The sequence below is a fragment of the Oryza sativa genome, chromosome 6 (genome assembly GCF_034140825.1).
Source record: "Oryza sativa Japonica Group chromosome 6, ASM3414082v1".
In the NCBI taxonomy this organism is placed as follows: domain Eukaryota; kingdom Viridiplantae; phylum Streptophyta; class Magnoliopsida; order Poales; family Poaceae; genus Oryza; species Oryza sativa.
The window spans coordinates 4024639-4046262 of NC_089040.1; the positions used below are offsets into that span (position 1 = coordinate 4024639).

General features: G+C 45.9%; 6 protein-coding genes across 8 annotated transcripts; 4 read left to right on the plus strand and 2 right to left on the minus strand.

The window, feature by feature from the left end:
• The first annotated feature begins 220 nt into the window (after positions 1–220).
• LOC107275791 (cystathionine beta-lyase, chloroplastic) lies at positions 221–4191 on the plus strand. 2 transcript variants are annotated; one of them, XM_026026264.2, is made up of 11 exons: positions 221–373; positions 1526–1596; positions 1684–1775; positions 1877–1964; positions 2061–2172; positions 2300–2396; positions 2507–2588; positions 2950–3070; positions 3256–3363; positions 3514–3616; positions 3793–4191. In XM_026026264.2, the coding sequence occupies exons 1-11, from the start codon at positions 269–271 to the stop codon at positions 3966–3968; spliced, it is 1155 nt and encodes a 384-aa protein (XP_025882049.1). In that variant the 5' UTR covers positions 221–268; the 3' UTR covers positions 3969–4191. The 2 variants fall into 2 exon arrangements, with proteins under 2 accessions (XP_025882049.1, XP_066167661.1); XM_066311564.1 differs by having other exon boundaries at positions 2953–3070.
• A 766-nt stretch (positions 4192–4957) lies between these two features.
• Positions 4958–6989, plus strand: LOC9268052 (cytochrome b-c1 complex subunit 8). Its single transcript, NM_001425721.1, has 2 exons — positions 4958–5218; positions 6708–6989. The coding sequence occupies exons 1-2, from the start codon at positions 5049–5051 to the stop codon at positions 6754–6756; spliced, it is 219 nt and encodes a 72-aa protein (NP_001412650.1). The 5' UTR covers positions 4958–5048; the 3' UTR covers positions 6757–6989.
• A 1873-nt stretch (positions 6990–8862) lies between these two features.
• Positions 8863–9858, plus strand: LOC107278560 (proteasome subunit alpha type-4-1). The gene has a single exon (NM_001425722.1). The coding sequence runs from the start codon at positions 8953–8955 to the stop codon at positions 9703–9705; it is 753 nt and encodes a 250-aa protein (NP_001412651.1). The 5' UTR covers positions 8863–8952; the 3' UTR covers positions 9706–9858.
• Positions 9859–10803: 945 nt separating this feature from the next.
• LOC107277993 (probable glycosyltransferase At5g25310) lies at positions 10804–13493 on the minus strand. Its single transcript, XM_026026270.2, has 4 exons — positions 13206–13493; positions 12885–13117; positions 12434–12794; positions 10804–11869 (listed from the first exon to the last, which is right to left on the minus strand). Exons 1-4 carry the CDS (start codon positions 13356–13358, stop codon positions 11144–11146), a joined length of 1473 nt encoding a protein of 490 aa, XP_025882055.1. The 5' UTR covers positions 13359–13493; the 3' UTR covers positions 10804–11143.
• A 511-nt stretch (positions 13494–14004) lies between these two features.
• On the minus strand, positions 14005–17040 carry LOC107276589 (uncharacterized). The gene is made up of 5 exons (XM_015788035.3): positions 16155–17040; positions 15940–16037; positions 15741–15852; positions 14613–14665; positions 14005–14491 (listed from the first exon to the last, which is right to left on the minus strand). The coding sequence occupies exons 1-5, from the start codon at positions 16990–16992 to the stop codon at positions 14273–14275; spliced, it is 1320 nt and encodes a 439-aa protein (XP_015643521.1). The 5' UTR covers positions 16993–17040; the 3' UTR covers positions 14005–14272.
• Positions 17041–17576: 536 nt separating this feature from the next.
• LOC107275810 (hydroxyproline O-galactosyltransferase HPGT3) lies at positions 17577–21545 on the plus strand. 2 transcript variants are annotated; one of them, XM_015788037.3, is made up of 12 exons: positions 17577–17814; positions 17903–17966; positions 18056–18105; positions 18190–18380; positions 18564–18624; positions 18756–18828; positions 19161–19284; positions 19365–19452; positions 19887–19937; positions 20545–20616; positions 21110–21222; positions 21315–21545. In XM_015788037.3, the coding sequence occupies exons 1-12, from the start codon at positions 17660–17662 to the stop codon at positions 21335–21337; spliced, it is 1065 nt and encodes a 354-aa protein (XP_015643523.1). In that variant the 5' UTR covers positions 17577–17659; the 3' UTR covers positions 21338–21545. The 2 variants fall into 2 exon arrangements, with proteins under 2 accessions (XP_015643523.1, XP_015643522.1); XM_015788036.3 differs by lacking the exon at positions 21315–21545 and having other exon boundaries at positions 21110–21296.
• The last annotated feature ends 79 nt before the right edge of the window (positions 21546–21624 follow it).

The window sequence follows — 21624 nt, forward strand, 5'->3', positions numbered from 1 at the left end:
GCTAATATAATGTTGATGATGTGGCGAATTGAGGAGGCAGCTTTGGGTTTTAACTTTATAGAAAGAAGGGGTAATGGAACTTGGTATGTTTAAACATGTTTTGATTTGGAATATAGTTTTTTAAGGATCTGTTTGTCACAGCTCCAATTCCAGCTCCAATTCCGGATTTCGGTGGGTTTGTGGGGGGATTTTGTGGGATTTGGGGTTTTTGTTGTGGTTTTGGTGGAACTGATGAGTGGTGATTGCTTTTGGGGGTGTAGATGTGGAGATGAAGGAGCCTAGCGTGGCGACGATACTGACGAGCTTCGAGAACTCGTTCGATGGGTTCGGGTCTATGAGCACGCCGCTGTACCAGACGGCCACGTTTAAGCAGGTAATTAGGGATAGAAATGGTGGCAGCCAGTGAGGATTATACCTCCGCAACTGTTCTGTCAATGTAGTGATACACTTACAATTGCTGTTTTGTAATCGCATTGCTTGGCTGTACGGTTGCTTGGTATGCATGTTAATGCTTGTGATGAGGTTGCGGTAATGTCTTTTTTTTTTCGTGAACATGCAAAAAGGATTGCACGTCAATATATTAGACGAAGAGTTGCGGTAATGTCTGAATAGCTGATGATTCGTATTAGGTGGTGTGTAAGGATTCAACATTTTAGGATTCTAGTTTTCATTTTGAAATGTTTGGAGAAGGATATGGATAGTCAGTCAGGCAGTTATGGGGAAATTGGCAGCAGGCAACTGTTTTGAACTTATCTATTTTGGAAGACAAATCCAATTTCGTGGAAATGTGAATAGTTCAATGCACCTATTTGTTGATGTGTGCGAATGCTGGCCATACAAAATTGGTTTTCTGATTTTGTAGTTTTTTAGACCCTTTGAGTCCGTTGTAATTATCAAATTACGGCATCTTGATTTGTTTATTGTGCCATTTTGTCCTGGCTGTCCTTAAGCATACCACTGTAATGCAACTATTGAATGTTTGGATAGATAATCACATGAACTAGTGGATTTTCCCGCGCAAATTGCGCAGAGCTAGATTTCAGAAGCAAAATAGGATCCAATATGCAAATTTTAGCTTCTATTTCTATTGACACCATTGTACTTTATATACAATAGATTTTAAAGATAGAATTCTATTTCTTTCTATAGATATAATTGTTCTTAATACAATTATATCAATCAATCTCCACTGTTATGATTTGGACCCACCATGATCTAACAGTGTAAATATTTTTCTTTTTCTCCGTTTAATGTGTTAATTTTTGGGCCTCCAAAATGAACGTGGTGCTTTCTTTTTTATCTTTCTTGATAATGTAAATGATTCTTAATTGATCTAATGATCTCTATTCTCTAGTTATACAAGAATCATGACATGCAGCTAAGAATGATAAAAAGTGTGGGAATATCTGCAATTCAATTTGGTTGTGAAGAACTAAATTATACCTTTTAAGTTTATGGTGGTTCATAATTTGCACTTTGTCTTGTCTATTTCCAAGTACACTTACTCCTGCAAGTTAATTTGCAGCCTTCAGCAACCGATAATGGACCTTATGATTACACTAGAAGTGGTAACCCTACACGTGATGTTCTCCAAAGGTTAGGTCAATTTCTCATCCGTTTTTTACTCTGTGGTGAAAAAAAATGCATTTCTTGATTGTTTCATGATTTTGAGGACATATTCAGCCTTATGGCTAAGCTTGAGAAGGCGGATCAGGCATTCTGCTTCACCAGTGGGATGGCAGCACTAGCTGCAGTAACACACCTCCTTAAGTCTGGTATTGTTATGTTTTTTGCTGTTCCATATTTCTCATGTTCTTGCCATGGAATCCTGTATGCATTTGTGAATATAATTATTTGTCAAACCTATGATTCTCAGGACAAGAAATAGTTGCTGGAGAGGACATATATGGTGGCTCAGACCGTCTGCTCTCACAAGTTGCCCCGAGACATGGGATTGTAGTAAAGTTAGTGTTATCTCCATATTTTTAGTAAGATTATATTTTGTTGTTGCCTCTTTATTCTCACTTACAAGCGTTATATGATTTTTTTTCTTGTGACAGACGAATTGATACAACCAAAATTAGTGAGGTAACTTCTGCAATTGGGCCCTTGACTAAACTAGTATGGCTTGAAAGTCCCACCAATCCCCGTCTACAAATTACTGATATAAAGGTAAGATTTGGTCGATGTATGTGGTGGTCATGAAGCGTATATCTAGATTTTTATTTCATCCAGATGTTTTTCGCCTTGGTTTTAAGGTAGTATTCTTATTCCTTCCACTGTTTTTGTTGCTTCACAGAAAATAGCAGAGATAGCTCATTACCATGGTGCTCTTGTTTTAGTAGACAACAGCATCATGTCTCCTGTGCTCTCCCGTCCTCTAGAACTTGGAGCAGGTATATAATTGTATATTTACTTATCTAGAACAACAGGTTTCCATTTCAAGCATCCTTGCATCCCCATAGGACAACAGAGTTTCATCTATAATTCTCTTGTTCCTCTGCAGATATTGTTATGCACTCAGCAACCAAATTTATAGCTGGACATAGCGATCTTATGGCTGGAATTCTTGCGGTGAAGGGTGAAAGGTGTGCTCTAAATTCTTCATTCAACGATTATATTGACTCTTTTGCAATTTCTCCATTTCATCTATCCCATTTCATGTCTATAAGCTGTTCAATATTATGTTGGTGTCTGGTGGCAAACAGTACTTCAGTTCTCACTACCCTCCTTTTCTACTTTTCTTGAAATGGACCTCACTTTACACTTCTCCTATCTATTGCTGGTGGCATGAATAGGCATGAATATCCAGGGTGGATGCTAATGGGCAATTCCTTTCTCTTTTGTTTTTCTTGCTGAATACATCTACTCAATATTCCTTGAAGTTGGTAGACTTTTAAAAATTGAAGCTGATGGAAACTGTGATGTAATACCTGTTTCATTTGTCAGCAGCTTGGCTAAAGAGATTGCATTTCTACAAAATGCTGAAGGATCAGGTTTGGCACCATTTGATTGCTGGCTTTGTTTGAGAGGAATCAAAACCATGGCTTTGCGGGTGGAGAAGCAGCAGGTGTAACTTCTTTCATGTGCCATAACATGTATTTCAATATACATATCGAGTATCAACAAAATTTATAAGACTTTGTAGTCTGCCTTCTGTTAATTATATTTCTGTTTCCAAAATCCTTATGTTTACATATGCATTAATGTGATCTATTCAACTGAAGAGACGGACCACCCCTATATTATTGGCAGGCTAATGCTCAGAAGATTGCTGAATTTCTAGCTTCTCATCCAAGAGTAAAGAAAGTGAACTATGCAGGACTTCCTGATCATCCTGGACGATCTCTACACTATTCCCAGGTTGTTTTTTGGAGTAGTTTTCAAATTGCCTTACATTAAGTGGCTTTAGATAGTTATCTATTTAGGATATTTCCTTGGATTGACATCTTGGAACTGGATTCAGAACATCCTAATAACTTTTGATTGTAACATTTCCCTTTCCTTTTGCAGGCAAAGGGAGCGGGTTCAGTTCTCAGTTTCCTAACTGGTTCATTAGCTCTCTCAAAACATGTTGTTGAGACCACAAAGTACTTCAATGTAACAGTTAGCTTTGGTGAGCATTCAGACAAACCCATATTTCTGCTTCTCTCAATGTTCTGCTGTCATACATCATCAGGAGTCATTGTTTTTAAGAAACCATGATGAAACTGCGCCAATATAACCGATCCAGTCATTTCTTATCAAAGTTTTCAGTTCCTGCTTGCTAATCCAAATTAAAACTAAATGCAGGAAGTGTGAAATCGCTCATTAGCCTGCCATGCTTCATGTCACACGCCAGCATCCCTTCTGCGGTTCGCGAGGAGCGCGGCCTGACAGACGATCTAGTCAGGATATCGGTTGGAATTGAGGATGCCGACGACCTCATAGCGGATCTTGATCATGCTCTCCGGTCTGGTCCAGCTTAGAGCCTGTGAATTCTGTGCCCTTCCTGTTCGTTAGGGATGTAGATGTGGTCATGTGGGTGCTATCTGTGTGGGTGATTGATTCATTGGTCAACTCAATAAGCTGCTGTGTCATCGAGGGAATAAAGACAATCTATCCCAAATTTTTTAACACCATATGGTGACCAACTGACCATGATATGGTCTTAATCAATTGATATTTATAGAAGGTTTCTTTGAACTGCAATTTTGCAACCACTGACAGTGATGCAAGGATTGAAAGAACAGTGTTTGTACATACCATTGGATGTTAGCCTCTTACCTTGCACGCAACTTGTTTGTCTACATTGCATATTTGCATGTGAGCTTTGGTCAACCTTGTTGAGTTGTTTGTGAGGCAACAAGGGATTTCACAAATATGTTAACAATCCTAAGAAGTGAGAACTCTAATGCTAGGTTTGGAATACAAGAACTATGCAGAAATTCATAGGGAACTGACTGTAATTCCCACGCGAATCAATGCCAAGTTCCAAGTGGTAAGGTGTCTTAGGTGACCAAGTTTATGAAAAAAGATAGCAACATTCTAAACATATTCAATAGTAGGTATAATTAAATTAATTTGGTGTTTTTCTATAAACTTGGTTAAACTTGAGGATGTTTAACTCAAGACAAAAACAAAACACCTTACATTTTAAAAATGATTTCGAAAAACTAATATAATTCTTTTTCCCAGTGAACAATCATGCTACCAAACCGCATCTGCACAGTTAGGTCTACCAGTATCGTTTATCAAGGTCTTCAGAGTTCACATCTACGATTTGGTTGCTTGCATTCTCGCCATGGTAGAGATTATAATTCGCTCTTCTGAAATTTACTCAAAAAATCGCTGTGTAATTGGGCCGGGCCCAAGAGGCCAAGTTTGTGATTGGGCCAAAGCCCAATACCCCAACACACGACGACTTCTATCCATCCTATATACCGAACCCTAGCTGACGAACAATCCAGAAGCCCATCGATCGATCGGCGTGTAGAGGTGATCGGAGGCGAGCGCACCGGAGCACACCACCGAGGCGGCGGCGGCGGCGGCGAGGGAGGGAGAGGAAGATGGGGAAGACGCCGGTGCGGATGAAGGCGGTGGTGTACGCGCTGTCGCCGTTCCAGCAGAAGGTGATGCCGGGGCTGTGGAAGGACATCACCACCAAGATCCACCACAAGGTCTCCGAGAACTGGATCTCCGCCACGCTCCTCCTCGCCCCCATCGTCGGCACCTACGAGTACGCCTCCCCCATCCTCTTCCCTCCACTCCCCCCTCCTCTCGCGCGCATGCGGTTTCGGCGGATCTGGGCGGATCTAGGGTTGTTAGGCATGGTTAGCTTCGGTGGCTCTGGTTGGATCGGTCTTCTCGTTGCGGTTTCGGTTGATTCGTTAGGTCTGCGATGCGGGGATGAGTTTCTCTGTATTTGCTCCCATTTCGTCGGAATTATTGTGCAGATTTCGCGTGAATTGATGCGTGTCAACGTTGCATCGGGTTGTCATTTGACTCGGGAAACGCGTGCCCCGTCGATCCAATTAGGTTAGGCAGAATTTGGAGCAGTGGACTCGCTGCAAATTATTTGCTGTGAGGTTATATTTGTATTTGTTCTCACAACGATTTTGCTGTTTCAATCGAGAGTTCCAGACCCAAATTGATTTGGTATTCTGTATGGTCATGATGCTGATCCAATCATGTTAGCTAAGTACTTCTCTTGTACTGTATTATTTAGTTGAATTTGCCTCTAATATTGATTGGCTTTGTTACTGTTTCCAAACTGAATGTTTTGAGCGCCACATATAGCTTTTGTACTCACATGTCTCCTGGAGAATCTATGCCCAAGCTTGAGATATGCAAAACTAGATTATGTCTTCGGATGAATGCCTGAATGATCAGTTAGCCTATTATACTATTTTTTTCCAACATGGATTTTTCAGTGATTTAGCTTTATGTGAACTTGTTAAACTGCATGTTACAGCTTGTTGGCGTTGTGAGCTCACTATGTGTCGAAGCCTGAAGAAATACCATCTGAATGTTGTTTGTTTACCTTGTACCATAGGATTTTTGGGAAGTTGTCTTAAGTAGATGCAATATGCTATGTTTTGACCATTGATGCAGCTTATCATATAGTCTCCATGGTTCTTAGTACTGATGAGTTACCTTTTTTTTTTTTTTGCCTGGCAGTTATAGGCATGCTTGTTTTTCCTAATATCAGGAAACCCTCACCTCGGATTGTGAATTATTGAAAACAATGAGCCTAACGATTGAAATGTTTTTTGAGAACTTGAATTGAAAAGAGGAGTTGGGTTGGCAGGGCTGGCCTCTTAAGTTCCTAGTGCTGCCTAGGTACTCCAAGAGATTAGCAACATATTACATGCTAAACAATATAGCACTAAAATAGTAACACAAGAGCACTCTAGCCGCCTATTGCACCATCTAATTGCTAAACACGGTGGCTACCTGGCGCCTGCTAACTTTTAGAACACTGAGTCGCTGACAGCATTCACTCTTTTTGCCTTTCGTGAGGGAAATGCAAGTAGGCCTTCTTTTCAATCCAAGGATGGAGGAACATGGTGGAGTGTGTATACTGCTGGTTCACGTTGTAAACAATTGATGACTTCCTTTTGTGTTTCTTTGTGTGCAGTAACACTGTTTCCTTGACATTGATGACTATCAGTTTTCTTGACAGCATCACAAACAATATAACCTGGTCTATTTTGATGGCTATGCAGGTACGCAATGTACTACAAGGAGCAGGAGAAGCTATCCCACAGATACTAAATGTGAAGCATGCAGAGATTGCCACAACTTTTGGAATTTTTATGATCTAAAATTATCCAAGAATGATATAACATTTTTGGTTCAGTTATAGTTGTCCATGTACTGTTTTCCATCGTTCCATGCATCTCCAGTATGTATGACTTGCAAACTTATTTTTGCGGCTTGCTACATATGGTGGCATTCCCTGTCACTGAAGCAATTGTTTAATAAAGCAAATTAACTGTTTATCCGGATGTTTGACTCATCTGTTAGGTGCACAACATATCTGCTGCCATCTCATTATCAAAGTTAGGAAAAGTTATATTTGTTTATGTCAGGAAATAGCTTTCTATGAGGAACAATTGATTCGCTGAGCAATTCTAGAGTTGTTCGCTCTGTTTTCAGGTCTCGGTGTGAGGTTCATTTTTGCATTTCACGTGCGGTTAATGTGCTTTTGGTGTGTCAAATCTCGTCACTAGTTTATCTTAAAACAAACATCATTTTTTTTTTGTCCATCTGCTTGATCTCTCCTGGAGGCTGGAGCTTCGTTATCTTCATCATGGGGAAATTTCTGTTGCTGCCTCGTTTATTCTCTTGGGGAATAAGTTCATCTAAGGTCCCTTAACTTGTCAACGAATCCGATTTTCGTCCTTCAACCACAAAACCAGATACAACGGGTCCCTCAACTATCAAAACCGGTGCAGATTAGGTCCCTCGGCGGTTTTGAAGGCGGTTTTGGCTGACATGGCACCTACGTGGGGTCTTGATCTGACGTGGCGCTTACGTGGCAATTCGATCCGGAAAAATATAAAGCTCGTGGGACCCACATGTCAGTTTCACATAGAAATTAAAAAAAATGGTGGGGCCCACGTGGGCTCCACATGTCATCCTCACCCCTCTTCTTCCTCCTCTCTCCCCATCTCCCCTCTCTTCATCTCTCTCTTTCCTCACTGACCGGTGGAGTGGGGCGGCCGGCGGAGCGGAGCAGGTTCGCGGGCAGAGCGGCGGTGGCGGCATATCACCCTCACTCCCCTCTTCTTCCACCTCTCAACCTTTTTGTCGGTGGGGAGCCGGCGCGGTGACTAGGCATCGGCGGCGCGCCGGAACACAAGGCAACGGCGGCATGGAGGAGGGTGGTGCCGTTGGCGCGGCAAGGGAGGTGCTGGCGACGATGGGGGCGGTGGGAGAGGAGGAGAGCGTCGGCAGCGCGGGAAAGGGCGACGAGCGAGGGAGGAGTTGAGCGGGCGGGCGGCGGGAGAGCGAGAGAGGGCGACAGGCGGCAAGGGAGGAGCTGAGCGGCGGCGCGCAGCGGGAGAGAAGCTGGGCGGCGGTGGTGACCGCCGCCGAGGAGGGCGTCGCAACGGGCGGCTGCCAGCTGCCGTCAGGGAGAAGGTGCAGTTCCCCGCTTCTTGCCACCGCCGCTCCGGCTGCCACCGCTCCGCCTGCCCCGCTCCGCTCTGCCCGCGGCCCGCCGCCGCCCTGCTCCGCTCCGGCCGCCCCGCTCCGGCCGCCGCCGCTCCGCCCGCGGACCTGCTCCGCTTTGGCCGCCCCGTCCTTCACCCGCTCTAGTCGCCGCCGCCCCGCTCCACCGGTCAGTGAGGAAAGAGAGGGGATATTGGGAGAGAGGAGGAAGATGAGGGGTGAGGATGACATGTGGGGCCCACGTGGGCCCCACCATTTTTTATTAATTTCAATGTGAAACTGACATGTGGGTCCCACGAGCTTTATATTTTTCCGGATCGAATTGCCACGTAAGCGCCACGTCAATGCCACGTCAGATCGAGACCAAGTCAAACTAGCCACGTAGGTGCCACGTCAGCCAAAACAGCCTTTAAAACCGCCGAGGGACCTAATCTGCACCGGTTTTGATAGTTGAGGGACCTGTTGTATCTAGTTTTGCGGTTGAAGGACGAAAATCGGATTCGTTGACAAGTTAAGAGACCTTAGATGAACTTATTCCTTCTCTTGGCCCTCACGATAATGGGCCGATTTGGCAGGCCCTGCTGGCATGGTACAATCTCTGGGCCTGGCCCATTTTCAGAGTCAGACGGCCCATCTGGGCTGTCGTTTTTCTACTTGGACCCCTGAAGAAATCATTTTTTAACCTTTGCAACCTACAACCTCCTCACATCTCAACTGAATTAGTAATAGTAGATCTCTCGCCGTCGCCGCCTCCGCCTCCGCCGCCGGAATCCCCAGCAACAACCCGCCGCCGCGATGTCTCGCCGGTACGACAGCCGCACGACGATCTTCTCGCCGGAGGGGCGGCTCTACCAGGTGGAGTACGCGATGGAGGCGATCGGGAACGCAGGGTCGGCCCTGGGCGTCCTGGCGGCCGACGGCGTGGTCCTCGTCGGCGAGAAGAAGGTCACCTCCAAGCTCCTCCAGACCTCGCGCTCCGCCGAGAAGATGTACAAGATCGACTCCCACCTCGCCTGCGCCGTCGCCGGGATCATGTCGGACGCCAACATCCTCCTCAACACGGCGCGCCTCCACGCCCAGCGCTACGCCCTCTCCTACCAGGAGCCCATCCCCGTCGAGCAGCTCGTCCAATCCCTCTGCGACACCAAGCAGGGGTACACCCAGTTCGGCGGCCTCCGCCCCTTCGGCGTCTCCTTCCTCTTCGCCGGCTGGGACAAGCACCATGGCTTCCAGCTCTACATGAGCGACCCCTCCGGCAACTACAGCGGCTGGAAGGCCGCCGCCGTCGGGGCCAACAGCCAGGCGGCGCAGTCCATGCTCAAGCAGGACTACCGCGACGGGATGACACGGGAGGAGGCCGTCGCCCTCGCCCTCAAGGTGCTTAGCAAGACCATGGATTCGACCAGCTTGACCGCCGAGAAGCTGGAGCTCGCCGAGGTGTTCTTGCAGCCCGGCACCGGGGAGGTGCAGTACCAGGTGTGCTCGCCTGAGGCGATGGGGAAGCTGCTCGCCAAGGCCGGCCTCTCGCAGCCGGCGCCTGAGGCTTGATCTACTGAGATGGTTTGCTTCTTGTTCTCGCAATTCGGTTGGTGTTTAATCCATGTGATGGTAAACAGTTGATGAATTTAGTATAAATTTTCTTTTAAGAGTTGCCATCAGCTATGGTTTGAAATCAATCCAGATTGTTGTGTGTTATCGTCCTATTTCTTATCAGCAAGAACCCTTCTTAGTGATTATATGGTTATATTGAGTATATTTATAGAGCCCAAATACCTTGGACATATCCAATTCAGTATGCAGCTTTTGACAGAAACACAAATGGCTAATCTTTGTGTATTGGGATATGGTGTATTTCTCTATCCCTAGAATTTATTGGTTCGAGTTGTGATCCTGATAGAGTTCACCATTATAGTTTGGCAGAATTGCTGACAGTGGTTTCCAACCATGGTTCAATTTGAGAATCAACCCAAATTGCCGTGTAATTTTTCTATCTAGTATTAGCAAGATAACCTGCAACTGTTATACAGTGGAAGTGTCGAACTACCATTGATATATCATATTCAGCATTTAGATTACCTAGAAAAAGATGATTGTTGTTTTGTAGAATTGTCTATATCACAATAGGCTGAAGATTTATAGGTTTGAATTGACTGGCCAAATTGTTGGGCTTACTGTATTAGCTGCCACTGGTTTTCCATCCGGTAACCCAGTGAATCAAGAACACTATTATGGAGAGATGAGAAGGTGGTGAGCTGCTGAAATAGCAAGCAATCTTCCAGCACCATCTATCTAGTTCTTCAGATTAGCAAAGTCAGCCTTGTCAATACTGTGAATCTGGGTATCATAGTTAGGCTAGAAGGCTAGAACCGTCATGTCCTATTTCACAGCATAAGATGACCACACAATCCCTCCGAGAACAGATGTTTGGGGGATCGGATGAGAAGGCAAAAAGACTGGAACTTGCAGATTTCAGGACAAGAGGAGTTTCCCCTTGTGTTTGATGGAATTTCCTGATTTCAATACCTTTTATACATTATATGTGCTGTTACTGTGGTTTGCGCTAACCATCCTTGGCTCCTTTCTGATTTGGTACATTCCCTACAATGATAACTGAAGACATTTGCATTTGGTATAGGAGATGCTTACTGATGAACCTCTTTTGAGCCGTGTTACATTCTGTCAAGTTCAACATAATCTTGTGTTTTTGTACATCTTATACTCTTTTATCTACTCCCTCTTATATTTCTACCAGTAAGGGGGTTACCAATATGGTTTGTGGAAGTTTTCAGACACTTCGTGGTCAAAATGATTTACAGGAGTATACCAAGTTTTTTTCTTCTGAACTCTGAGATGTGAAAGCCAAGAAACATGTTAAGAACTAGTTAATGAAGTTGTATTCAGTAAAAATGGAGTGCTAATGCAACTGATAATTCTAGACCTATATTTTTTCATGGCATTTTTACTTTGGTTACTGATCATGAGATTGTTAGTGACTGTTCAGCCTAAGGTTGAGCCTCCTGAGCCAGACAGAGTGCAGGATCATGTGGAACATGTCGAGCCTCTCCGGCGGCTGGTGCAGCATGAAATGGCGCTTCACCAGCCGCACGCCGTCGCGGAGGCGCTCCACCTCCGGTGCCGGGATCCGCTCCAGCAGCTCCCTCAGCCTCGGCACATCGGCGACCGCCACCGCCACCGAGAACGCCTCCCACCGCAGCACGTCGGCGAACGGCGGCGCGTACCCGTCGGCGACTACCACCGGCACGCACCCGGCGTGGATCGCCTCCACCACCCGCGGGCTCGCCACCTCGTGCCCGCTCGGGCACAGGCAGAACCTGCTCCGCCGCATGTACCAGTAGTACGGGTTGCCGCCCTCGCCGCCGGCGTCGGTGTCGCCGTCGCCGGAGACGGAGACGGGGATGGAGGGGAGGTCGTACTCGTAGACGGGGAAGACGGCCGGGTCGCGGCCTTTCCAGTGGCGGAGGAGGAGGTCGCGGACGTGGCCGTGCCGGCCGCCGGCGAAGAATGCCAGGAACGGCCGTGGCGGCGGCGGCGCCGGGGACAGGAGCTCCGGCGGCATGTCGCCGTCGTAGAGGTTGATCTCCGGGATGCTGACGTCCTTGTCCGGCCGGAATCCCTCCGACGTGTTGGCGTTGCACAGCGCGCGGATGGCGTTCGCGTACAGCTCCGGGTGCCCCCTCGACGCGTGCGGACCCTACGCACGCACGTGCAACATAAAATTCGGTTTGAAAATTTCGAAATTCGGAGAATTTTGTGCCCCCGATATGACATTATTTCGAGGGAAGTTCTTTTATTTTTGAACTTGGCAGATCTTTTTTTCAAATTTGAAATGTTCACGGATGAAAATTTCCAGAATTTCGGATCTTTCGATGCCCCCTCATTTCATTCTATTTTTCTTTCCACACTACTCCCTCCGTTCGAAAAAAACTCAATTTTTGGGTTTCCATGTCTAACGTTTGACCGTCCGTTTTATTTAAAAAAATATTAAAAAATTAAAAAGATAAGTCATGAATAAAATATTATTCATGTTTTATTATCTAACAATAATAAAAATACTAATAAAAAAATTTCATATAAAACGGACGATCAAACGTTGGACGCGGAAAGTCGGAAACCCAGAAATTGAGTCTCGTTGAACGGAGGGAGTATGTACTGAATTTATTATTTGCACTCGTTTCGAAATTTGTATGGAAATCATTTGGTGTTGGGAAAATATTTTTCTCTGAAAAAATAAGGGAAAAAAATGATTTGTACTTGCCCAGTCGTGGCAGGAGAGCATGAAGTGGTCGGCGCCGGCGGATCGGTTCCAGAAGCGGTGGCGGGAGGCGACGACGGCGACGTAGTCGGCGACGATGGCGCGGAGCGGCGAGAGGTCGTACGACAGCGGCCGGTACGCGAGCTGCACCATCTGCGACACGCTCAGCGGCAGGAATAAGGCGTGCGCGCGCGCCGGGTCCCACGTCCGTACGCCGCCGAGCGGCGGCGCCATGAGCTCGAGCTCCTCGATGAAGCGGCCCTCGACGGCGTAGATGTTCTTGCACGGGCCCTCGTGCGCGATCGGCGGCTCGCCTTCCTCGTACACGTACACCTTGAACCGCCTCTCCATCTCCACGTAGCTCCTGCTTCCCCCTCACCGGAGAGAACACGGCGGCGTACATGTCAGCGAGTCGCCGTCGCCGGCGTACGGACAGATTTCAGTTATGTACTACCTGTAGAACGCCGCCGGGTTGCGGTAGACGCGCTCCAGGCGAGCGTGGTCCGCGTCGCCGAAGAAGCTCAGCCACTTCGCCGAGCTGACGTTGCTGCTGCTTCGTCCCTCGCCGCCGGCGAGATCACCATGTCGACGCCGCCGCGCCGCCCGGCGTATCGCTGCTCGCGCCGCGTCGAGCTCCCGCTCCACGGTCGGCGACGCCGCCCTCGCCATCGCCATCCGGGCCCTCTCCTGATGACACACGAAAAAAAAAAGACAAGCACAAAGCTCATCACACTAACGTACTCTCCACCATGGCGTACACGAAAACCACACGCACCGCGGCGAGACCATTCGACAGCCGACGCGCCGGAGAAGAGGAGGAAGAACGGCCGCGACCCGCGCCGGCGACGGACAAGAAGCCGGCGATGGCCGCGGCGGCGGCGAGGGCGAGGATGATCAGGCACTTCTTCACGCTGAGCCGAGGCGCCATCTCCGTCGATCGCCGCCGAGGATGCACGGCGCCGGCGGCGCCGCGGCGGAGCTCGACAAGGATACCGGATCAAGGCGGCGTGCATAGCATATGCGGTTCAGCAAGCGGGATGAAGTTAGCAGGGAAGCAGGTGACTCACAGGATGTTGGGTTTAAGTTGCAAGTAACTAGATTGTTCACCCAATTCTTTCACCCAAACCTTGCCTAAAAAAGACACAAATATTAGAGAATGACATAATATCAAATAATTAGAAGGGGTGAAGCTTCGAACCCAAGTCGTCTAGCCCACCACACCTCGTGGAGCTAGCCGAAAGACCCCTGGGAGTTTCTCCACCCAAACCTTGCCTAACAAATTCACTACCAAATTTTGATATGTTAACAAACTAACCATCACCTTACCAATTCCATCGTACTAAAATATGGTAGTTCTGAAACTTTCCTCAAACAAAAACACTAACAAAATTTGGAAGACATCAAGCTAAATACATCCAGCTACTAAAATTTAGCAATGTAAAACTTACCAAAATTTGATATTGTCAAAATTTGGTAATGTTAGAATTGGTAACAAAATAAACAAGCTCTCTACATTGATGGCCCTTGATAAGTTACCATGAGACAAAAAGGTGAGTAGAAGTAAAGTACACGAGTGAATCAACAAAAAATTAGTATTTGAGATCACGAATCATCGTCAGTAGATCAGGAGCATTCTTAGTATTTCAAACATTTTTCTTCTATAAAATATGATCCGTAAAACGCAACCTTGATTGTTGGTATTATTTGCTCAGCTCCAAAATAAAACACAGTTACTCCCAGTGACCAGGAGACCAATCTACACTTATCCTGGGCTTCTAATCTATCTATCGGTTTCTGGTCACGAAATCCAAATCAACGGGAAGAAAAATCTACCATTAGATCTTATGCCTTCATTTTTCTCTTCATCTTTCTCTTGGCTTTGGTCTTGCCGCTGCTGCTTCTCTTGCTCTTGTAATCTGGAGGCTTGTACTCCGGCACATCACGAAGTCCCAGTTTTGACAAAACAAGGCAGTATGAATCCCAGTCGGTTCTGCGCAAGTATTTGAGGTATTTCTTCCTCCTTTGCACCATCTCTTGAAGTCCCTTTCTGGAATGCTTGTCCTGAATTACACGTCAAGTTCACATATTACTTTCACTTCACCAGAAGAAAATCAGGCGAGCCCGGCAAATTCTATGGCAAGGTAAACCGTGATGCTGTATGAAAATGGTCATGTAAGATCACCTTCTTATGCAGAGTAGTTGACAAATGCTTGATTTTTGTGGTAAGTTGTGCCACTGCAAAACATAGACGGGCATCAATTGCAGATATACAAGCCTAAAATATGTACTTACAAGCCAGAAAGGTGGAAGGGAAGAGGAAATTTTACATAAAGTCATAAACATGCATGGAGATAAAAGCTCATCTAAAGCCTTGCTGACAGAGTTTCCCTTTTTCTGAAACCAATTACAACAAAGGAAGTTTTTCTGGGTAAAAAAGAGAAGGAATGTGAAATCTTAAAGAGATGCAATTGTCCTAGTGTGTTGCTTTGGTCGTATGCCTGAACTTTTCAAGCCAATGTAAACACCTCAAAGTCACATGCAATTACCGAGCAAATCTATCTATTATGGAAGCATCATAAAAAATCATGAACCTGAACTTTCTTTGAATCAAGAAAAACTATATTACAGATTGGGAGCTAAAAAGAAGCTTGGAAAAGAGAACTTCAAATTTAGAGGACAAGATTAGCTAGTTTGGATATAAAGCCAAATCTTAACTAAACTCGTAATAACTAAACCACTGGGTTCAGGGTTTTAAAACGTGACGTGCATATTACATAGCTTATTCACACACTCAACACTCAACATAACATACCCAAGCGTGGAACATGACTTAGATGGTGACTAAATAAATGGCAGCAGAAGTTTGCAACAAAAAGTTCAAAAATTGTCAAACAGAAATGGCCTAAATATCAGTATTAACAAATAACTCTTATTGCACGACATCTTCAATACACAAAATTGAGCCTTAAAACTACCCCTACTGTAAAAGTATACACCACGTTGTCATTTCTCATGGGGAACAAATACACGTCAAAAGAAACTTACTCATAAACTTGCAGCAGTCAACACATATGAGTGCAATACATGTCAAAAGAAACTTACTCATAAATTTGCACCAGTTAACACATATCAGTGCTTTACCGTGTACCTTTTAAGTAATGAATTTTAATAGATAGCAAGTGAGTGTTTGATATGAGAACAAATTCTCACGTAAGACCATAAAGACCTGAACATGATCACATATAAAGCTCCTCATAACTAAGATGTCAGTTTCTCACAACTCTATGGTTACAGAAGAAACAAAAAATACCTTGAACCCGTGCAGAACCACAGTCATTCTCAGACATTTTGAACTCATCCCTTACACTCTGGAGCTCCTGCTTCATCTTCTCCGCTGATGACATATGATCGGGATGGAAGTACTGCAAAGATCCAACTGACAATTCTCAACACCACATCATCCAATCTAAACAACAAAATGCATCAAATGCACAACACTTCCAGCTCACCCTCTCCACCAACTCCTGTTGCGGTTTCCCCAGCAAGTACGCCGGTGTGGCCTGAGAGCCAAAGGCCATCAAAGCCGACATACTCTGTGCTGCAGCCACTAGCAAACCAAATGTAACCACAGCATCATCAGTAACAAAAAGGTTATCCATCAGTTTCATCAGGCATTCACCAATGGCGACTAAACAAGAACAGCAAAATCACGATGTATCATTACAGTTGTTCGTCTTCAGATCTTTGGTCTGCAGCGTCACGATCGCATCCCGCAGCACGTCGGTGCCCAGCCCGGACTGCAGAGCCCTTTCCTCCCTGTCCATCTCTCGCAGCTTCTTGAGTCGCCGGCTCAGCTCCTCCACGGAGAACCACTCCTTCCCATCCTTACCCACCGGTGGCCGCAGTTCACTGAGCTTCTTGCCGAGCTCATTGTCGCTGTACAACCGGATGAACTGCTGCTCCTCCACTTTGCCGTCACGGCCTCTCCTCGCCTCCCCCCTCGTTTCCCTCCCGAACACCGACTCCGGCAGCGGCTTCCCGTCGTGTCTCTGCCGCGAGGAGAGGATGGAGCTCCAGTCCGGCGAACTGGCGGTGGCGCCGGGGAGGGGCACCGCCGACGCCGTGGGGCTCGTTCCCAGGTTCTTGTTCAAGCTCTCGCGGAGCGCGCTGAAGGGAAAGGCGTCCGCTCCGGTGGCGCGGCTGGTCGGAGGGGCGGGCCTGGCGCGGAAGACGTCGGCGAAGGAGGGGCTGGGGTTCGCGGCGGCGGCGGAGGTCGCGCCGGATGAGGGATGGGGGTTGCGGAAGAGGTGGAGGCTGCGGCGGACATCGTCGGGCGGCGGTGATTCGGGGATGCGGCGCGGCGGGGAGGAGGGAGGGGTGGCGTTGAGGTGGCCGCGGATTTCGGCGAAGTGGGAGGAGAGCTTGGTGGTGCGCTGATCGGCGGATGCGGGGTCGGACGTCGGAGGCGGGAACATACCCTCGCCGGAGGAAGAGGAGAAGGCGCGCGGGAGGAGGGTTTTGTGGCCGCGGTGGATGCGGCGGCGGAGGAGGAGGAGCGCCATTGCCGGCGGCGAGGTCGAGTGAACTGAGAAGGTGACGGAAAACTCGCGGGCTTCGTGTGGTTGGTTTCGTAGGGCATTCGGCGAGTTGGGCCTCAACGGGCTAGCCCAAACGGCGCAGGCTTCGGCTTAATTCGGCCCAAATTAGCGAACAGCGTAGAATTTTGACAATAAGTCTATTTTGTCCTTTTGACTACAAAACCGGATATAACATCTATTCCATCTAAACCAGTGCAAGTCGATTCTTTTGCGGATAAGTCTATTTTTGTCTGATAACGTCTCTCCCATCTTCGAAAACCAGTGCAAATTGACTATTTTGGGGGTTTAGGAAGTGGTTTATGTTGATGTGCACCGGCTTTTGAAGCGGAGACATTATACCCGGTTTTGCGGTTGAGGAGGGTGATTCACTCAAAAGCATGACAGGGAGACAAATTAGACTTACTCCAATTTTCTCTGATTTCGGCCCAATTTTGCGTATGGCGTGGGATTTGGGGCTGAATTCGGCCCGTTTTTATCTCCTTCGCAAAAATGGAGTTGAATTTGGGCCGAATTCGTCGTCTTCTTGTCGGCCTACGAGTGGTGGAGGCGAGCTGCAGTGTGTCCGAAGCTTTTCTTCTCTACCAGCGGCAGCGGCGGCTGGTAGGGAGGAGGAGATCGCCACCAGATCGCCATGGAGACGCTGGCGAGCGCCATGCGGCGGGAGAACCGCCGCTTCAAGCCCCCCTCCTCCTCCTCCGCCTCCGCCTCCGCCGCCCTCTCCTCGGGGAGGGTCCCCCTCGTCATGGCCTTCCTCTCCTGCCTCGCGTGGCTCTACGTCGCCGGCCGGTACGTACGCGCGCCCGCGCGCTCAGATCCGGGGGGAATTTCCGTGGAGTTTTCTGATTGTTTCGTTGATTGGATTTTTTTTTTGCAGGCTGTGGCAGGACGCGCAGACGCGGATGATCCTGTCTGGTCTCCTCGAGAAGAGCTCCGGCAATGTGCGGATCTCTCCCCCTCTCCACCCACTTCTCGTTTTTTTTTTCCGCTTGATTTGTCAGTTCGTGTGATGGTATCGCCTAAATTGCAGCTTCCGAAGGTGCTGTCGGTGGAGGACAAGCTGAGGAATCTAGGATGCATGTAATTCCCCCCTCTCTCTCTCTGAAGAGGAATTCAGAATTCAGAATTTTAGTTGCTGATTTGAAATGGGTTGTTTGGTGGCAGTGGAATTGGGAGGAAGATTGCGGAGGCAGAAATGGACCTTACAAAGGCGAAGAGCGAGGGGTATCTGTGGGGGAATGGAACTGCTACTGGTAGTTCTGACAAGAAGAAGCTCCTTGCTGTTATTGGAGTTTACACTGGTTTTGGTTCCCGGCTCAAGAGGAACACCTTCCGTGGCTCATGGATGCCGAGAGGTTCGCTGTTCTTGCTCTTTTAGTTTCCAGTTTACGGCGATAAAATGTGTGCGCCCTGATAACATTTGGTTGGAATGCAGCTTCATTTTTTTTTCTAATAGCTATTGCTGATGCAAACTATGTTACTTATAAGGTTTCAACTACAGGAGTATAATTGTTCTTTTACCTCACTGTAAATTTCAGGTGATGCTCTGAAGAAGCTTGAGGAGAAGGGTGTGGTCATTCGTTTTGTCATTGGTCGGAGGTTTTATTCTGGATCCATATCTCTTATATGTAGCATCTCTAGCACCTTAGACAATCATTCGCCCCATATCATTCTCAGGCTTTTCTTCATGTTTAGTTTTCCTACTGAAATTGTTCTGTTTGGTCCTTCAGTGCAAATCGAGGTGATAGCTTGGACCGCAACATCGATGATGAAAATCGTCGGACGAAAGATTTCTTGATTCTTGTAAGGATCTAATAACATTTAATATCATTTTTCCAATTTGTCCTTCACAAAAAATTAGTACTGTAGTACATGCAGAAGACTTTTGGCTTTGCTTGGTTGTTTTCTGGCATGGAAGACTATCTTACATTCTCGTCCGTATTGGGCCTTCAATTCAGTACCTATTTTAAGTTATCTCACTGTCCTGATTCATCTAAATGTCGGTTTTTAATTTGACATTTGGATATACAGCTTAGATCAAAACCATTTTTGTGACATTGTCAAATCTTGAACAAACTGCTTGCACTTTATGGAGAACAGAATGTGACATAAATAGTCAATAAATTGTCACACAGGAAAGTCATGAGGAAGCTGCAGAGGAGTTACCAAGCAAAGTTAAGTTTTTCTTCAGTGCAGCAATTGAAGCTTGGGACGCAGAGTTCTATGTGAAAGTCGATGACAACATTAACCTTGACCTGGGTAATTCCTTTTCTGTTGAAACATTACACCTATGGCTTATTTCGGCTTAATGTTTTGACTCATTACAATCTATATATTAGCTGGATTAATTGAGATGCTTGAAGCCCGTCGAGGTAGCCAAGGACTGTACATGGGTTGCATGAAATCAGGAGGTGTTGTAAGTGAAGAGTATGTGCTTTCATTCCCATCATCAGTAGGTTTTTATTTATTTAGATTTTAGACAACATGCATGGCATATGTTAACACCAACTAGACCATCCATTTCATAAGAGGTACCATTTGTTTTCCTTGCGGATCCATTTAGCAGTGATGCTTCCATGCTGACATCCTTCCATCTTTGAAAGCTATGTAAATGTAGTGGAATGCATTGAGCATCTGAAACGTTTGGTCCAATCAAGGAATCATAGCTTTTGAATTGCTTAGTCCCATTATTTACCTTAGGTGCTACCATTGCTTGATATCGAGAAAACATGTACCTTGCACACTCTTAATTGCATTGCATCATTTATATATTCAGGGATAATATTTCATTCAGTACATTGGATTGCTTTGCCCTTTGTTAACCCGTCATTGAAGCCACTTGATACCAACTTCAATTTCAGGGGTCAACAATGGTATGAACCTGAATGGTGGAAGTTTGGAGATTCAAAAACGTGAGTAAACTAACATATTCAAGGTCCTTGCCATTTGTCTATTATCCTAATATTCATCTTAGTGTTGGGTGATTAGCAATAATTCTGTGTCTAGTGGTGTTCTTACATGTTTTATGGGCATTATTAATGAAGCACCGATCTCATGTTCTTTCTTAGTATTTGGATTTCTGAGTCTAATGCTACATTGAGGCTACAAACATTTCAACCTCCTGATAGTGAGTTTCAGCCTTCAATGCAAACCTAAGAATGATTTTTTTTTTCATATTACCAACTACTCGTATAACCTTGCATGGCTTGCAGCGGATGATGTCATTATAACTACTTTTTCATGCTAATAGCGGTTTCTCCTTGATTCACAAATGGTTTACGAGTCTTAAAGATCTGGTGAAGCCCATCTGTTTTATATTTAGACTTAATTTGCATTGTGCTTGTAATTTCTATTTGTTTGGTGAAGGAATACGCCTAGTTTAAATAGATGTGTTTCCTGGGTGATACTAGTATCTATGAGAAGTGTTCTCTGCTGTTTCTTCAGCGTTTTCATTCTCTGGCTCCTTCAACTTTCTAGTATATCACTTTTTTTCCGTTCACTGTGATTTTTAATTCTCAGGTATTTTCGCCATGCTTCCGGTGCTTTGTTTATCCTCTCTAACAATTTGGCACGCTACATTAACATAAACAGGTAAGTGGTGCGCATCCACCTGTTTTATCTTTGAGTCATGCTAAGCTAAACCAGTTTTGGTGACCAACCAGGCCCCTCTGAGCAATTGCAGTGCATCAGTTCAATTAATACAGAATAAATGTTGCAATTAGGATGATGTTTTCTTGGTGGTCAAACGACAAATTAGTTTTTTGTTACATGAGTCTTCTCCTGTATATGTGATTTACAGAAAACAGGCTATATTCGCTGGATTTCATATAAGTTACTAATACTGTCTTTAGCATTTATGAATTAATAACCGGCCACTGAAATGCTGTTCTGACTAACTGATATATAAATGTTAGCCATCTGCCATCTATTTGATGGTCTTGATGATGCAGGAACACTGTCCAGATGTTCTTTGTCAATAATCAATAATACAACAGTAACCAATTGATATCTCTAGTCAATATAGGAGTATATGCAGTCAAAATTTGACCGAAATTTGAGCAATTTGTTTCTCTTCGATATGCAGTGCATCGCTACAGAGCTATGCCCATGATGACATATCAGTAGGTTCATGGATGATGGGGCTGAATACTACTTATGTTGATGACGACCGTTTGTGCTGCGGCAGTTCTAGACAAGGTAAAAGCTCGCCTCCTGAATCCATTATCCTACCCTGGACAATTCATGGCGGTACTTCTATGCTAATGCTGTAATTCTGCTGCCGTATGCAGAGAAAGTATGTTCCCACGCATGAGTTAGCAGCACGCATGGTTATGACGGTGGTGTCCTGATGAAGAGGTGACGCTGTATATTTTGCCATTTTGTATACACCAAGCGGCTTCTGGAATGAAAAATAGATACATCATTTCAAACGCTGCTTTATCCGATCAGTATACTTAAATACAAGTGTAGGGGAACTAGTTGACAAAAACTATAAAAGCGCTGAGCTTATTTTTGGTGGAGCTTCCTGTTTGACATATTTGTCGAAAGTCGAAACCAAATTCAGGGTGATAGATGAACTTCTGTTCGAAGTTTAGGGGA

Bases quoted from the DNA above. Each gene is read 5' to 3' on its own strand.
- LOC107275791 (XM_026026264.2), top strand. From the start codon at position 269: ATGAAGGAGCCTAGCGTGGCGACGATACTGACGAGCTTCGAGAACTCG. The intron at 1,965-2,060 runs GTTAGTGTTATC...TTCTTGTGACAG, and splicing joins AGACATGGGATTGTAGTAAA to ACGAATTGATACAACCAAAA. The intron at 2,397-2,506 runs GTATATAATTGT...GTTCCTCTGCAG, and splicing joins TCCTCTAGAACTTGGAGCAG to ATATTGTTATGCACTCAGCA.
- LOC9268052 (NM_001425721.1), top strand. From the start codon at position 5,049: ATGGGGAAGACGCCGGTGCGGATGAAGGCGGTGGTGTACGCGCTGTCG. The intron at 5,219-6,707 runs GTACGCCTCCCC...ATGGCTATGCAG, and splicing joins CCCATCGTCGGCACCTACGA to GTACGCAATGTACTACAAGG.
- LOC107278560 (NM_001425722.1), top strand. From the start codon at position 8,953: ATGTCTCGCCGGTACGACAGCCGCACGACGATCTTCTCGCCGGAGGGG.
- LOC107277993 (XM_026026270.2), bottom strand. From the start codon at position 13,358: ATGGCGCCTCGGCTCAGCGTGAAGAAGTGCCTGATCATCCTCGCCCTC. The intron at 13,118-13,205 runs GTGCGTGTGGTT...GTGTGTCATCAG, and splicing joins TGTCGAATGGTCTCGCCGCG to GAGAGGGCCCGGATGGCGAT. The intron at 12,795-12,884 runs GTAGTACATAAC...AGGGGGAAGCAG, and splicing joins AACCCGGCGGCGTTCTACAG to GAGCTACGTGGAGATGGAGA.
- LOC107276589 (XM_015788035.3), bottom strand. From the start codon at position 16,992: ATGGCGCTCCTCCTCCTCCGCCGCCGCATCCACCGCGGCCACAAAACC. The intron at 14,666-15,740 runs GTATTTTTTGTT...TATGTTTTGCAG, and splicing joins TGGTTCTGCACGGGTTCAAG to TGGCACAACTTACCACAAAA. The intron at 14,492-14,612 runs GTGATCTTACAT...CGTGTAATTCAG, and splicing joins CAACTACTCTGCATAAGAAG to GACAAGCATTCCAGAAAGGG.
- LOC107275810 (XM_015788036.3), top strand. From the start codon at position 17,660: ATGGAGACGCTGGCGAGCGCCATGCGGCGGGAGAACCGCCGCTTCAAG. The intron at 18,106-18,189 runs GTAATTCCCCCC...GTTTGGTGGCAG, and splicing joins CTGAGGAATCTAGGATGCAT to TGGAATTGGGAGGAAGATTG. The intron at 19,453-19,886 runs GTATGTGCTTTC...CTTCAATTTCAG, and splicing joins GGAGGTGTTGTAAGTGAAGA to GGGTCAACAATGGTATGAAC.